This window comes from Oreochromis niloticus, linkage group LG14 (assembly GCF_001858045.2).
Source record: "Oreochromis niloticus isolate F11D_XX linkage group LG14, O_niloticus_UMD_NMBU, whole genome shotgun sequence".
Taxonomy (NCBI): Eukaryota; Metazoa; Chordata; class Actinopteri; order Cichliformes; family Cichlidae; genus Oreochromis; species Oreochromis niloticus.
The window spans coordinates 32,382,961-32,399,604 of NC_031979.2; the positions used below are offsets into that span (position 1 = coordinate 32,382,961).

The 16,644-nt window shown below is 36.3% G+C and overlaps 1 protein-coding gene across 6 annotated transcripts in view; it reads right to left on the reverse strand.

Moving 5' to 3' along the window:
• Positions 1-16,644, reverse strand: part of cntn5 (contactin 5) — a 107,587-nt gene that overhangs the window by 28,543 nt on the left and 62,400 nt on the right. For 4 of the 6 annotated variants that reach the window (XM_005455075.4, XM_013274396.3, XM_013274399.3 and 1 more), the window contains exons 6-9: positions 13,223-13,318; positions 11,688-11,711; positions 9,822-10,025; positions 4,564-4,666 (exon numbers count right to left, since the gene is read on the reverse strand). In XM_005455075.4, coding sequence (XP_005455132.1) covers positions 4,564-4,666; positions 9,822-10,025; positions 11,688-11,711; positions 13,223-13,318 — 427 coding nt within the window. The remainder of the gene's footprint in view (positions 1-4,563; positions 4,667-9,821; positions 10,026-11,687; positions 11,712-13,222; positions 13,319-16,644) is intronic. The other 2 variants (XM_005455079.4, XM_013274400.3) reach the window with 1 other exon arrangement.

Sequence of the window (16,644 nt, forward strand, 5' to 3'; positions counted from 1 at the left end):
TCTAAATAATTGCAGCAACATTAATCACCGTCTTGCAGCCCATTCCAGCCTTGTTCAGGTCTACAGTTTCTGTCCTTTGACAGCTCCTTTGGCAGTGAAGAGGTTGGTGAGGTGAGGTTGAGAGGTTGGAAAGGCAAAAGAAAAATTGATTCTGTGGACAGGTGTGCTTCATACACACTGAGGTTAGGAGTATTTATAATTGACTGAATGATTCCAATCTGTGGAAGCCAGAATTCTGGTTGGTTTGCAGCAGATCAAATACTTTTTCATGTTACATGTTTTTTTTTCTGGATTTTTGGTTCATATTATGTCTCTCTGTATTAAACTACCATAAAAATTAGAGACTGCTCATTTTATTCATTTTATTGATGAACAAACTCGCTCATTTAATTGAGCATGTTTATAAATACAGCAGGGGATTGAATAATTAGTTCCATCACTATGCTGTATAATTTCTATCAACATCTTGAGGTAAAAGGCAACTTTGGCTGTCATCTTTCATTTGCACATAAGTCATGAAAACCCATGATAGTAATTTAATGTTCTGCTTTACATATCAAACAATGACCCTTTGACCACCTATGATAGATGTGTGTCACTTGTTACAGTAAATATATATATGTAACAAATACCAGACATTAGAGGAAAAGGGACATTATTCAAATGAGGTTATTACAAGATCAGAGTATTTTTTTTTAGAATAACTGATATTCAAGCAACCATTATCAACGCCTGTTTATTCATGTATTCCCCTAAAGAGCCCTTTGATAGATTACTTGCACATGCAGAGAGAGAATGTCATCCTGTGTATAAGCACAGTATCAGTAGTGACTATATGACTAGATTTGACAGTTTTGTGAAAGATAGAAAAGTGACACCATACAAAGCTCCACTGAACCCATCAATCATTTAGTCAAGACGGAAATGTTACACCCTTGAGCTGCAATGGACTCAAATTAGGGTTCATATCACGTTTTATTAAACAAATGTTTCTTTTTCATTTTGGACAGAACCTTCGTGTGATGTTCCTGACTTATGAATAGGAATAGTTAATAATTAAGAAAGAACATGTTTGAGTTACCAAAACTCCAGATTTCTGAACATGAGTATACTGTATCTTTACTAGCAAGAGTCACAAAGACTTAATCTGTATTCATGAATATGCCATTGAGTTGCTGTGATGCACTTCATTGTATGTTATTGATGGACAATTTTCTGGAGACCTTTGCTCCAACTAAACTGTTGACAAGTCAGATAACAAAGGAAATCTATAGAGACTGTGAGAGGTTGGACGATGGGGGTAAAACTTCCTGAGTCTATGGAAGGATTTCTCTTTGGAGACTGAATAATAAGCACTGGGCCTGCACATGTTTGCTGGACTGGGAGGGAACAGGTTCATTCATTGTATGAATGAGAAAGTCTTCCTGTCAGCGTCTTCCTGAAGCTGCAGACAGGTAGACAGTAGACTCTGAAACCCTGGTGATTGTGGTCTGTTTCATCAAACTCTAAAAGTAAGCATTTCATACCCTAACATTTTGAATGAGTCACACACTGGAGTTTATGTGAGGTGTTATGGTTTTCAATTGAAGAATGTACCTAAAGGCAAGCTCTGCAGATTACATCTTAATTAGCATTCCACACAATTGATGTGCCCTCATCTGGACTTATTCCATAATAAAGGTGCAAAATTAAATCTAAAATATAATAAAGAACTTGATTCCTTCACATCATTAAGATGTAGATAATCCCTCACGATTTAGCTAATTTGCTAACTCTCAATTTCTTCTTAAAAAAAAAATTCCAAACATTTTAAAAGAAGTATCCAAACCAAAGACAAAGGTGTTTTTATTAACGTTTGTATCAGAGCACAAACATTAACAACAGCATAGAGAGTATAAAATGTGCTGTGTTAAGAGGTACAGTTTCATGCTGACAAAGTGGTCAGCTTTAACTGCAGGGCTTCAAGAGCTTGATTCCCTCTGGGATCACTGAAACTAAAAAGTATATTTACTACTCTAAAGCAATTTGGATGAAACCTTCTAACACATGCTACATATTATATTTTAAGTGGAAATGAGTGGGTTGAATGTGTAACCCATCGAATGTACGAGGCTTTTTGAACTACAATGAACTTCATACTCTAGTAACCCTTGAAATAAAAGCAGCTAACAGAATTGCACTTTCCAGAGTTACTTATAGATGATCCTGTGAAGGCAGGATTTCAAATTGAGGGTGCGTGGTTCTGGCATTTATAATTATCAATCCATCTAATTTACAATTATCCAAAGTTAGGTCACAGTAATAACAGGCTGAGCATTGTTTTGACATGTTCTTCTCTCTAGCAACACTTTCCGGTACCTCCCGGGGGATCCTTAGGTGTTCTAGAGCTAAATGAGATGTATAATCTGTCAGTGGGTTCTGGGTTTATCCTGGGATCTGTTCCCAGCTGGGTGTGCCCGGAACACCTCCAGAGGAAAGCACCCAGGAGGCAACCTAACCAGAACTACCTAACTCTCCTTTTGACACAGAGGCTTTAATCCAAGCTTCTTCTGGATGTCTGAGCTCTTCACCATAAAGTTCAGCACAGCCATCTTATGGAGGACTCTTATCTGGCTGTTTGTTTTTCTGAAATTATTTTTCCGGCCATTACACAGATTTTGTGATCAAAGGTAAAGGTTGAAACAAAGATGCACTGGTAAACTGAAAGCCTTGCCTTTCGTCTCAACTCTCTCCTCAGCACAACAGTCCTATTGCTACTGCTGCACTAATCTGCCAGCCCACCTTCCCATCACTCATGACTACGATCCAAAGACCTCCCTCAGTCCACAGTGTTCTGGAAGAGAACCTCAGACAGGCCTCAGACTTTCAGGGAGGCAACATTTTAATCAGTACATCATGGATAAAAACTTCCAAAAGGCCAAATATTTATGAGTGGAGCTTGAAACCAAAAATGTCTTTTTAATTAGTTAGATTTTTACTTTATCTAAATTTCTGCTTTTAAAAATACCATTGAAATTATTTTTCAAAGGTTCTTTCAAAGTCACTGGACTCTGGAATTACTGAATAACTGTGTTCACATCAAAATGTAATATGTATTTTGCTTATTATTACTAGTCAAAGCTGTAATTTATCTTTTTTATGGATGAAGGAACTCAGGAACCACAGTGATTACTAACTCTACATGGTGCAGTTAAAAAAAAATCTTGATTAATTCTTACAGACATCACTAAAATAGCTTATGATGTGAACACAGTTCAAAATTCCTTCAAGTTAAGAGCAGTATTCATATTGTTTTTGTTTTCATTGTCTCGTTGTTCTCTTCGCCCTTCAGACAACCACATCAAGGAGCTTTGGCATTCACACAAAGAGCTTTTCTGCCCTGTACTAGATAGCAGTGCCATCATACATATTGATCAACAGGAGTACAAAACCCATTTTAACTTCATTTTCAGTGCTATATAAAGACTGGCATTTCTTAATGGGGTGCATTGATAAATCATTCATCTCTGCGTAAAAGGGTAAGTCACTGGGATCACTGTCTGACTGAAAGCTATCATGCACAAATTACTTCATTGAAGGAGGCACAGGGCAAGAATTCAAGCTGTTTGGCTGTTCAGCAGGCTGTTCAGAAACTCCTGCTTTGCTTGATAGGAAAAGCCAAGGGGAGTGGGATTATAATGCAGTGTTTATATATTTAGGAAATGACTGACCATAATGTGGATAATTAAATGAAATCAAAGTAAACAATTATGAGGCCCTTAGTCATCCGCAGATTAGAGACTGTTTGCACTTAAGATAGGAATGAATAATTTATACTGCATAAATACTAAATAAAATAGAGCAGGGATGATAAATTATTACCAAAATTATTTTGTGTCATATAAAACACCACTGCAATGGTTTCGCAGTCTTACTGATCAGACTGATTTCACTAATAAAGTTCCCCTTTTCGTCATCTAGCCTACCCGTGTTTAGAGATAGTCTTTCCCAATTTCAGAACTTTGACAACGAAAATAAATATTTCAAAAGGCAATATTGAAGCCAGTAGCACTAACTTTAGTAACTGTGGAGAGTGGTTTGGATTTAGTCTCTGTGGAATAAAGAGTGTTCCCTCCTGGCAGACAACTATTACCAATTTCCCTTTTTTTTCTCCAAACACATAACCTTGGCTTTCTACATTCATAACAGACCCTGAAAGCACCCAGGAAACACAGCTACATTAGGGTTCTCAATTATAAGAACACATGGGTCCCTAGGGCTGAATTCCCCATTCAGTCTCCCCCCCACCATGCACTAACATGCCATCTAACAGCCAAGCTACGATGCAGCACTTCTCTACACTCACTTAACATACTGCCTGAAGACAAGATATGCCTGCTTCCCATTCAGGTAATGGAATAATGTAATTTAAGGAAGAAAGAAAAAAAAACAGGCAGGATTATCTAAAGGATCTCTCAGCAACAGAGCAGCGATGGGCTGTGCTTTACTGTTCCTGGTGATTAATATGATAGTGCTGTAATAAACAACTACCAATATTTGCGCAATATGTCCTTGTTTACTTACTTCCCTAGAGCGAAGCACTCCAGTCTGACAGTGACTCCTTTGGCAACCAGAACAGATGTAGGGAAATGCACTTCAATTTTGGGCTCATATTCACCCATGACACCTGAAAAGGGTTAAGAAAGAGAAATTGTACACATTAAAAGCAGGTATTGCAATAGCTGGTTGGCCTCCAGTTTGCTATTATTTCTTTGTCTTCTTGCAGTGTGAGCACAGGGACAGACTGCGGTGATTTAAAAATATGATGTTATGATGATTTGTTCAACTTTGTTGCCCATATACAGACAAACAAAGAAATAAAAATAATTTAGGCGCCCATTTCCTATTTCACCCGCAATTTTTTTCAAAATAAGAGTAACAACTGAAGGATAAAATTATATGCTATAAATGTATTCTTCCTAGAAATTTGTGTTGGTTAAACCTCTTAAAATGAACAATATGTTAAATCAAAGCAGTGTTTAGGTGTGGAATACATATTGTGCACACCATCTGGAAAATCATTTTAACCATGAACCTTACGTTTATACAGTGTTATTTTAATAAGACTGTTTCATTAACAGAACTATAAAGCACACAACTTAATAATTATATTTTGAATCCCTACAGAAACAGTGGGTTAAAGCATGAGCAAGATTAGCTAGGGTTAGCACTTTGGTAGATTGCAATTTAATTTGTCTTAATATGTTGCAGATACTTGGAAGATGTGGGAATGTAAGGAAAAGTCTGTAGGTGACATATTGGCTTTAAAGGAAAAACAAACAGCACATTAAGATGACGTACAAACAAAAAACAAACATTCTCCAGCAGAAGAGACAAAATGACTCCTACTATTGTCCTCAAGAATTAGTAATCCGCTCAACAATTCACAAACACATTGTGAAGGACACAAGTGATAACATGTTATCAGTCTTGCTAAGTGCCACTATGACTAACACCTCTGTTCTAAGCCATCGCCAGAGGACGTTTCCTTTGTTTATTCATCTGTATGTTAAGCCGGCTATTTATTTTCATTTACTAGGATGATGTGTCAGAGATGGTAATAAACAACAAAGAAAAAAAAAGTGTAACAAAGAAAAACATCATCATTTAAAGGGATTTACTGTTATCTGTCTTATTAAATGGGTGTTTGCAATACGAACATTGTCTGAATGCTTTACTTTTCTCAAAGGGAAATATGTGTAATATTTAAATCCTTTATTTATCCAGGTAAAAGTCGCACTGGGATTAAAATCTCTTTTTCAAGAGCCAAGGCCGGCATAGAAGCAGAATTTGTAACAAATACAAATATAAATTAGCAAATATAACTGACACACAACAAGCAACGAGCAAGCAAATACAACATCCAGTTCACATGCAATGATATGAGAACAAAAGTATCCTCAGGAGCATTCACACTGACCAAGAGAACCATTTTTTTGATCCTTAAGAAATGATATAAAACCCCTCAAAGAAAATCTATTCTGCCAATTTCAGGTCCTCCTGTAAATGATTCCAGGAAAAGAAAAAGGGGGTGGCATACTTTAAAGCTCTTTCTCCAAATTCTGACTCCGGCAACGATTTGCAAAATATTGTGCCAGTGAAGGCAATACTGACTACTTTTTACACAGAGATTAACAGTGTATACATATATAAACAACCAACAGGAAAGTCTGCAGGCATACAAAGAGAGCCGCTTAGCAGCAGCATGAGGAGAAGGATGACATACGGGAATGTTAAATGCACAATCGTTGCATTTGAACAACAAACATCCACAGCTGAACCTGAATACACATCAAAACATATCAGAGCATGTGTAGCATGACTCCACATGCATTATAAAGTACATGAGCACCAGGACAAATGACCCGCATGACATTTGAGAAACCATAATTACACCTTCTACTACATGTACCTGACACTTTTTATGTGATAAAATGAATGAAGAAAGGGAGTGGGGTTATTGAATTGTGGCCCACTATGCATGGAAAAGGAGTTTTATGATATTTGTTCCAAAGAACTTTTCAATTTCAATCTCATTCTCAACATTTATGGCTCCAAAGCAGCCCTTCACATATAATGAATTTGCAATATTTCACTGGCTCTTGCCATAGTATATTCAATATCATATTCAGTCTCAGTGGCTGGACTTGATAGAATTGGAAGAACTAATGTGTAGACTCCGTGTGCTAAAACATTACCAACCCCTACAGCGTAGCATTATATTTTATGTTCCAATTTCATTTATTAATCACATGAAAATTTGATTATTTTCTCGTTGTATTTCATTCTTCTGCCAACCAATTTCAAAGTATAATGCCTGTTAACTTTCACCGAAAATCCAAGTTAATACAAATTTAAAAGAATGTATTATTAGGTCTCTGACCCAGCAAGAGATAGGTTTTATGATGCCTATCAAAATCAAAACTTCTAAAACTTCAATTGAAATAATCTCTATTGACCTGAAATTGTCCAGTCATTCCCTTGAAAACTAGATTGGTCTTCCTAAATAGACTTTCACATCCATTAATTAAACCAGATGATCTCAAGTATCGCTACTATAAATATAACTATTTACTGATTTGATCTAATTTTAAAGATACAAATACTCTATTAATATTTGTTTTTATTAAAAATAGCACATTTAACGCTCTTTAAATGAAATGTTTTTAAACTTCAAAAAGAACAGATGTGTACAATGTGCTATTCTTAAGAACAATTACAATTATTTCTTTCCTTTTCAAATGTGTATTCATTCAAGGACAGGAAGTTGTTTTGACTATGCCTCTACAGTATGTTGGCCAATAAAAAATCATTCTGACATCCAATATATCTTTGAACCAAAAGTCTTCAATAATAATTTAGTAAAGTGAAGCAGAGAAAAACATGCCCATGCATAGATGTGCCTGCAAACATTGTCTTTCACTGATATTATTGACACAGTAGTGAGACAGAAAATATGTTATGACATTAATAACAGCAGTGCTGCCGAAGCCCGAATAAAAATTGCAGCACTTATCTGTATAAACATGAGATTTATTGATGGATAAATTACTTATGTTTCACTAACCATAACACATAAATATATCTGCAATTTTTAGTCCAGTTTCTTCAATTTTGTTTTATTACCCTAGATTTAGCTACTATTTAACCCTATAATGCCATTTGTATCATATTTGTTACATGAGTTTCTGAGACCTCTATATTATCAACGTGATCAATACTTATATTGTGAACAAAACTCTTTTTTTGGTATAAAATTAACACTGTTGTTAATAAAAAGTTGCCAAAAACCCCAATGTATCAAATGCGATACAAAAAATAATAATAAATATAAAATAAAAATATATCATACACATCATGATATAGCAAAAAACCTGTGGATTTTGTTATAAGGGTTAATAAACATCTCAGTTCCAAAAAATCTGAATTTTCTGGCTATTTTTTGATGGGTTGGGTCTTACAGGGTTAATATTAAAGCATGCATCTATAACTTCTAAACCTGTAATCAGTTTACCATCAGTGACAATTTACTTTGTAATATTTTTATGCAAAACAAGTTTCAATAAAGGCAATTACGTGACAGTTTAAAGCATGCACACCTAAAGTGAACACGATAGGCCACTAAAGCAAAGCTGATTAATGTAAAACTGCTTTGAGATTTGTGTTGTATTTAATGGAAATAATATATCTATATGTTAAACAAAAGAAGGGTGCTAGAGGGAAAGCAAAACCAACAAAACAGCTATGTACGTATACGCTGTACGTGCTTTACACTGGTTCACATCCAGGACCACTGCAAAATAATGCTATATAGGGCAACACTGTGCAATTGCTTCTAAATTCACTAAAGCAGAAAATCAAAGAGAAGGTGTTTCTGAGATGAACTGTTTTTAAAAGGTGTATTAGTCTGGAGTTTAGTGTTTAGCCCCGTTCTGCTCAAGGTGGATTGTGATCTGACGATCAATGGCCTCCAGCCGGGTATAATGGAACCCAGATGCTTGTTTTGATTAAGAGAGTGAGGGCTGGAGCTGACAGTGGTGAGCCACGCACAGATCCAGCTTGAACTGTCTGCTGTGTAATAATCACTCATTTTTGCTGAGGCACAGATTGCAGTGTCTAATTGGTCAGACTCCAATGACTGAAGGGCGGAAACAGCACGGCAACATTTGGGGGACTGCTGTGAGGTGCGCCAATGTAATTTTCAGAATTTTACACCCAAATTCACAACATAAGAGGCTGCTAAGCATCATGAGATTTGAGCAAGAGATGCCAAGACATTCTTTGGCATAATGGACCTACAGGTGTAGTCATTAGATTTGGCCATGTTGTGTTGCAGGTGAGGGTGCTGTTCTTCAACCCATGTGTCATTACCAAATAGGACACGGTTGGTGCAGAACTGATTTCTCTTCCTTCATTCACTATTTGAAAAACAAACACAAAACAGCAACAACTAATCTTCTGTTTCTTTATCCAACCATGAAAAATATTAAAATGCTAATAGCCGACTGACCATATGCCCTTCTAACTACATTTTGCAGCTCAGTTACAGAGACACAAACCAATTTAGCACTGTTATGTGCAAAGTGTTTTGTATGTCTCAGAGGGCCACTTCACACAAGGTTATGCAAATACAGAGCAAGAATCTTGCTGGAAGGCATGTAATTGTAAAGAGGTAAATTTGCGTTGTAACATTTGGAACAAACCTGTTTCTGAGGCACAGAGGCCATTTCACAGATTCACTGGGGATGTAATCTCAGTGGCTCTTTGAAACCTTGACAATGACAGGCACCTGTGTGAAGTGATGGACGTTTCTCGGTGTAGTCGGATGTAAAAAAGCCTGTAGGTGAAATCCACACCTGTATCCAACAAACAGCTCCACACCATGGCTCCTGAGAGGCTAGTATAAAAGAGCAAATTCCCATCCACAGCAAGGGCCATTGATTCAGTTAATTTTATGCAGGAAAATGATTTCCCCGATGGCCAGTTTCACCAAAGCACATTGTGAGCTAAGAAGGCTCCCCGCACTAATGTTAAAGCATTGCTCACTATCTATTTATGGTGTGTATGGAATTCAAAACGCCCTCTACAAACATGAGGCTCAGTGGAAAGCAGAAGAACGCCCGACTTTATTAACCTACCTGATCTGAAATTTTCCTCCAAATGCATTTTTACACAATATTGTACACACACAGAATATAAAATGTAGTTTTAGCTTTCTGTTACTGTCAAACAAACATCGAACTTTAAAATTTTCTGCGTTATGTACCCAAAAAAACACTCACCGTCGGTTTTCAGTGTCAGAGGTGTTGGGGGACTCAGAACTCTTGCATTTGTCACTGTGTTTTTCACCAGACAGATGTAACTTCCTACATCAGAGGGCTGCACCTTCGAAATATAGAGGTTTCCCGTGTCCTGGGAAATGAAGCGTCGACTGTCCTCGGCGACAAACGAGGGGAATTCATTAAACACCCAGCTGTAGATAATCTCTGAAAAGCAAATGAAGACAGATACTGTACACAATAGGAAAAAAAACTTTTACATGTATGAATTTTGATCCGCTCTTTATCTGTGTAAGAGAATCACAAAAAGGTCTTCTTAACCTCTTTAACAAATAAACTATTGCAATATACTAAAATATAACATTTATACACTACAAATACACTGGTTAGGAAATGGTCTCAAGTACTGTACTAGATGCATTTTGCATTACTGCTTAATGCTTAACACTGCTTAATACTCAATACAACACTGAAACAGCGATGATTTAAAGGATTCATGAGTATGGATACAGCAACAAAGCCCATTGATCATCACAGACTAAATTAATCTAGAAAAATAATATTAAGGTGCTTAAAGTTCAGAGAAGAAGACTTTAAAGACCCTGTTATTTGCAGGGAGGTTAATCTAATTAACTGGTGATTATCAGAAAGGTAAAACTAGCATATGATAGGGTATTATTCCAGGACAGAGTGATTCCAATAAGCTTGGTCATGTGTATGAACGTGCTTATGAATGTATTCAGAGTCATTAAAAACAGATTTAGCTGGCTTTTATAGCAAACAATTCTGAATGATTATCGATGTAGATGGATCACAATCTTTTTTAGATTTCAAACAAAATGCAGTACGAGTAGAAGATATAAATACTTGACCCATGAAATAAAGTACTTGGTAGGACAGATGTATTGTATTTTAGCCATTTGTACCTTATGAATGTGGCAGAAGTGACAGTTTAACGTATGGATAAATGGATAGATGAATATGGTAAATACAGTGCTAAATTGTGACATATTTCCATGTGTTACACATTTATACATAGCCAAGATCAGTATTAAAGTGTGAAACACAATTAAATTCAATCTATGGAACACTGCATTCCATTGAACATTGAACTTTTGTGCTACAACTCTTTGATGTGGATCCATAATCCATGAAAGAAACAGACAAAGAAGGATAAGCTTGTTGTGCTCTTGGTAAATAATGAATAACTGATGTTTTAAAGATGCAACATTATTAGTGCACAGATCTTATGACTAAGTTCAACACTCAATTTAAGCTCAGTGTTAGTGGACTCCTAAATACTGTATTTTAACAGATTAATGTCCAAAGTTAGCATCATGTGTTGCTATTCTTCCCTGAAGAGGAAAGAATAGGTAAAATAGTGATATTTCAGATTCTGGTCCACAACACAAACAGGACCCTATAAAACTAAAAAGAATAACTTAACACAGAATATCATTGCTGATATAAAAGACAACAGACCTTGTTCTAGACAATCAGCATTGTCAAAGATGCCTGAGTTTCATTACACTCTTTATATTCTTTATAAGCAGCATTTACCCAAAACACAGAGACACTTATCAAAACCATCAAATGGAAGATGATCAACTTTTCATATCTCGGTGACTCATAGCTATTTTTACTCAGACCTTTGCAAAATAAGTGGCATTTTAATGTCTTTGAATCCTCCCACAGCCATTTTAGCCCAAACATTTTTTAGCACTCCCTCTTCAATATGAATTTGAACTGTGACACACCAAAGCATTCATCACAGTAGGATATTCTATGGCTGAGGCATCTAATCAAAGTTTTTTGAGATCATTTTTCATTTCATGTAAGCAATGCCGAAGAAATAAATTATAATCTTACCTGTATTGTGTTTTTGAGTATAATCTGTAAATATGAAAAAATAAGCATCAAAATAAAGGCTCAACAACATGTTGAGACTGGCCTCTCATATCCTTTTTAAACCTAAAAGTTAATATCACAACATAAAAGGGGAGATCAAGTACCATTAATTTTTGGCCTGAAGTATGATTAGTGTAGAAACGCTTTTTGTGGATAAATGCAGCCAGACCTACACAGCAATGCTGTAAAAGCTTAGATGCTTAGGTTTATAGTTTTAGTTGAGGGAAGGTAAGTTAATAAAATAGAAATCAAGACAACAATATCCAAGCTTGTTCCCTGACAAGCAGTTTGTATCTTACTGTATCATTTAACCACGTATATACGAGGAACAGGTACAGGAAACCAGAAATTTCTTAATCAACAAGCTAAGGTCCTTCAATTACTCTGTGTAGCACAAATGTATTTTGTAGATTTAATTTTCAATGGATTTTCTTATTTACTGTTTAAATGCTGATTTTCTGTTAGAGTAATAAATTTTAAATCTAATGCAGTTGCCCTGAATTACGGATTTAACGGCTGAGTGATTGTATGTAATATATTCTGTATTGATCCACTTGGCCTGTATAATGAATATAATGCAAGCAATTCAACACGGGGGACTTAAAGTATGTCATTATGAAACGTGGGTCAATTTTACAGTTTATAATAGTAAGACTGCAACAAATTTCAAAAGACAGAAAATCACTATTTCCATTATGCTGTCATCATGCTAACATCATCGCCAGTGTTTGATTTCAATCACATGCCAATCAGAGTTCCAACCGTTCAAGAAGAGACCTTGGTCAGAAAATTAAATGCATGTATGTATGAGGGGTTGATTTTCAAATTCCCTGTGAAAAATTCATATTCACACATACTCCTTGAGCAAGGGCAACATCTGCACTATGACTGATGAAAAACTTTAAGGTTGAGAAAACTCTGTACTACACTTTCATCTGTCAGTCATTACGCAACATTAATTATTGACTGCGTCTCTTTTAAATCAGCTATTTTGTCACCGACTCTCTGGTTGCTACCATGAGATGCAAAATGGCATCCAGAAATGTGTATGGGTGCTGAAGAGCACTTGGCAAACGTTCCCATGGGTGCAGTGCAGGAGAATGACAGAGCTGATGCAAACAGAAAACCTCATAAGAGCTTATATTTAAGGACGACTATAGAGAGGGATATTAAATATATGGCATTAAAGATGGTGGCTGTGTGAAATAATTGGCCGTGTAACATTTCTTTCTAGTCGTAATGATCCAGTAAATTTAATCCTTCATAATTGGAGTTCTGGCTCTTTGGTCACTGTAACTTGGCACACTAATATGAACAGCATGGATGGATGGATAGACAGGACAGTGAACAGCTATGAAATATAAATAATCAAAATACAATGCATAAAATAAAAATAAACAGTGGGAGCAATAACTCACACTGTAATGGTAATAAAAGCAAAAAAAAAAAAAAAAGAATTTCTTCTTCTGCCTGTGATTGAAAAACTAAACACTTACCTGGTGAATGGGGAGGAGGGGTACACATGAGTACCACACCTTGGCCTTCACGCACAGAAACCCCACCCCGGGCCTTTGTACTGAAAGCACCAAGATCTAGAACAGCATGGAAACGAAAGCTTTCAGTGCGAATAAAAACAAATACAGTAAGATATAATGAATTTAAACAGAACCATCATTATTTCTGCAGATAGCCTTTGACTTCATCATTTGATGAGGAAAGTAATTTTGATTCGGTGAGGTAACAATGAAGCTTTTGTTCTCCCTGAGTGATAGTACCTCTACAAAAACACACTGTATTCAGCGAGAGACAAAGAAGAAACAGACAGCTTATGTATTTCTTTTGCAGCTATGTGCTTTGAACCACTACAGCGGCAAAAAAACAACAACAGGAAAATGTTAAAAGCCAGTAAAAACCAGAAAGTTGCATTTTCTTTTCTATTTTACTTTTTCAATAAGTTCTAATTTAAATTACATGGAACTTTACAATTATAGAGTTATGTGTCCAAGTATGTTTCTTTTGACCCTGTTTTTACTGTTCATGAGTAGAACAATGGATGTTTCATCCCAGAATTGTAGCTTTTTGGAGCATAATGATGCCTGCTAACTTTTAGCTGAAGCAATGGCAAAGTGTGGAGATCAAGTGACAGATCTCTAACCTGGGGCAGGTGATTAGGTCTTCATGGCCTTCATTCCATAGTCTTTACAATTATGCCTCAGAGTGACTTGTGAAACCGACTTTGTGGCACATTTAATGAAAACTGTGGTTCATGCCCTTTAAAAATCATGTTTATATATACACTGCACAGTCAGTGTCTTTAAAAACTGAAAAAAACCCAACCCCTCACTGGATGACTGAACTTTTTTTGGTGAAATAACTAAAGGATAGTTCAGGTAGTGACCACATTGAAAGATTAAGGAAAAAACAATAGAAAAAACATTGGGTATACAGCACTTTTTCATTTAAACACCCAATAGAATGACCTGCTGCACAACTCGGATTTGCAAGCACTCAGTCCACACCACAAATCAATTTGCTATGCCCACCATTTCCTGTGCCTAGAAAGAGACAGATCCAGCACTAAATGGACAGTTTATCAGCTCCTGACAGTGAGCAATCTTGGAACAACAACACACAAAATTAAAAATCCTGGAATCCCAATGACTGAAGATAGCTTGTCTTAATGTCTAATGTCTTTTACAAACAACTGTGATTGATCTTTTATCTAAAATTGATTCCAGTCACATTTTACACTCAATTCAGTGTTAGATGGGGACAATTGGCTTGTCCACATTTCAATGTTTTTCACTATTGTTGTCTTTAGAGATGGGTATTTCTATGATTTTTACAGATAATACTGCCAGTACCTACTTACAATTCGGATGATTTACCAACTACTTATTGATTCCTGTATTTTTTTCTTGGGGTTTTAGAATTAATGCAACTGTTTTATTTTCTCTGCGCCTCAATAAAAATTGTTAAAAAAAGAAAAAGAAAATTTGCACATTTGCACATGCTTCACAGTTATGACTTTGATGTCACTGTTGTGCAATGTGCTCATGTCAGAAAACACGCCAGCACTGATAAAAGGAAAAAGTAGGAGGGATACAGATTCCGATAGATTGGAACAGGTCCTGAACCGGAACCAATTTCTGATTCCCATCCTTAGCTGTCTTGCCATTTTTTCCTGTTTTAATTGTCTTGGACAGCTATCCTAGAGATACTCTGTCATAACACCTTGGCCCATTTGGAAACAGCATGCCACCAGAGCACGGATGGAAATGATTGTCTCTGCGCTCCCTATTGATTCACCCGCAGCTGTCACCACCATGTCTTCTGTTGTCAGCTTTGTTCTACCTCTTTTCCCTTTTTTATTCCAACATAACTCATGCATTATCTTTGATCAATGTCTTTAATTAGTAAGCAGACAATGAGGAAGCTACATTGATTTTTTATCTAGTGATAAAATAGGATAAAATATGAAATGACTGAGTGAGTAATTGGTGAGTAAATAACACAGACACGAGTACAGCCACAGTAATTACAGACCTACAACATGGCTGCGGGAGTTGGCAGCAACCAGATGTGGATATGAGTGTTTCAGTGGCAGAATTTATTAAAATTCTGCCAGGCTACATGTTGTGGAAAGAAGAGTCTTCTTGGGCAGCTTGCCTAATTTTGTAAATAATGAATGATATTCCAGACCTGATGTATTTCTATCTTGTTGCTTTATAAAGTTTCTATAACAATTTAGTATGTAATACAGTATATTTACTTTAAGGGACTAAACTTGTTATGATGTGTGTCTGAAACACACAGTAAAGGTAGACAATTCCTGGGAAACAACTCCAGGCACACAGGAAATTCAACATTTTACAGGAAGAAGCAACACAAGGGGGATATCAGGTAAGCACTTACATACTACAAACCTGAAGTACTATTTGATTAACAACAAATCAAGACCAAACAGGTGCTTCAGTCATTAAATATGGTATGAAACCAAAAGAAAATGCTTTAAATGAAACTCCTATAACGTCCTTTTACAAGCTACAGCTATGTAACCGAGTTAATATCAATGACTTTTTCAATAATGTAAAAAACAGCACGGCCATTAAAGCTTCCAGAAAAATTACAAGTCAACATATGTCCATATAAATGTTTAAAATCCAAGTCAGTGATGAAATCTGCAGCAAGCAAAGGAACAGGTGCTTGATGTAAATCCGTTGTTTCAAGGTCAGTATGAATTCAATCAATGAGCATTACATCTGATAATGTAGAACATCTCAGAGTGTGGTGTGTGTGTGTGGCTCTTCCAGTGCCCAATTTAAAGCATCCTGTTAATTTCATTACTACTGTACAGCTTGGAGTGACTTGATACCTGAGCCTGGGCCAGACTCACGTCTGCAAAGAGAGAGAGAGGGAGAGAAGAACTCTTCGGGGAGAAAGATCAGAGGCCTCCTTTCTGCCTGCTGCCTTCAAAGTCACGGCTGAAAAGCAGCCCAAGTGTGAGTTCAGTAGCTCAGAATTTCAAAACAAAGAGAAAAAAAGCATCCTACTGAAACATCTTTCGAACAGAGTACACGACCAGTGGATAGAATATATAGAGCCTTGACTCAACCTTTCCCCATGCACTCTGCCTTGTCCACTCTTTACTCTCTCATGACTGAGTGAAGCAGGGCTGTGATCAGTATGGCCGCTATCTATAGCGAGATAAATGAATAAAGTGGATTAACATAGAGCCAGCACCATAAATGAGGGACACTGACCCCATAAAGTTAATCTGAGCCTACTCAAATTGATTCAGTCCAATAAGTTAAAAAAATTTATTTATTTAAATAAATTTAAATGAATAATAATATTAATTATTATTACTATTATTATTATTACTATTATATAACATAACCAGGATGTTAAGGATGTA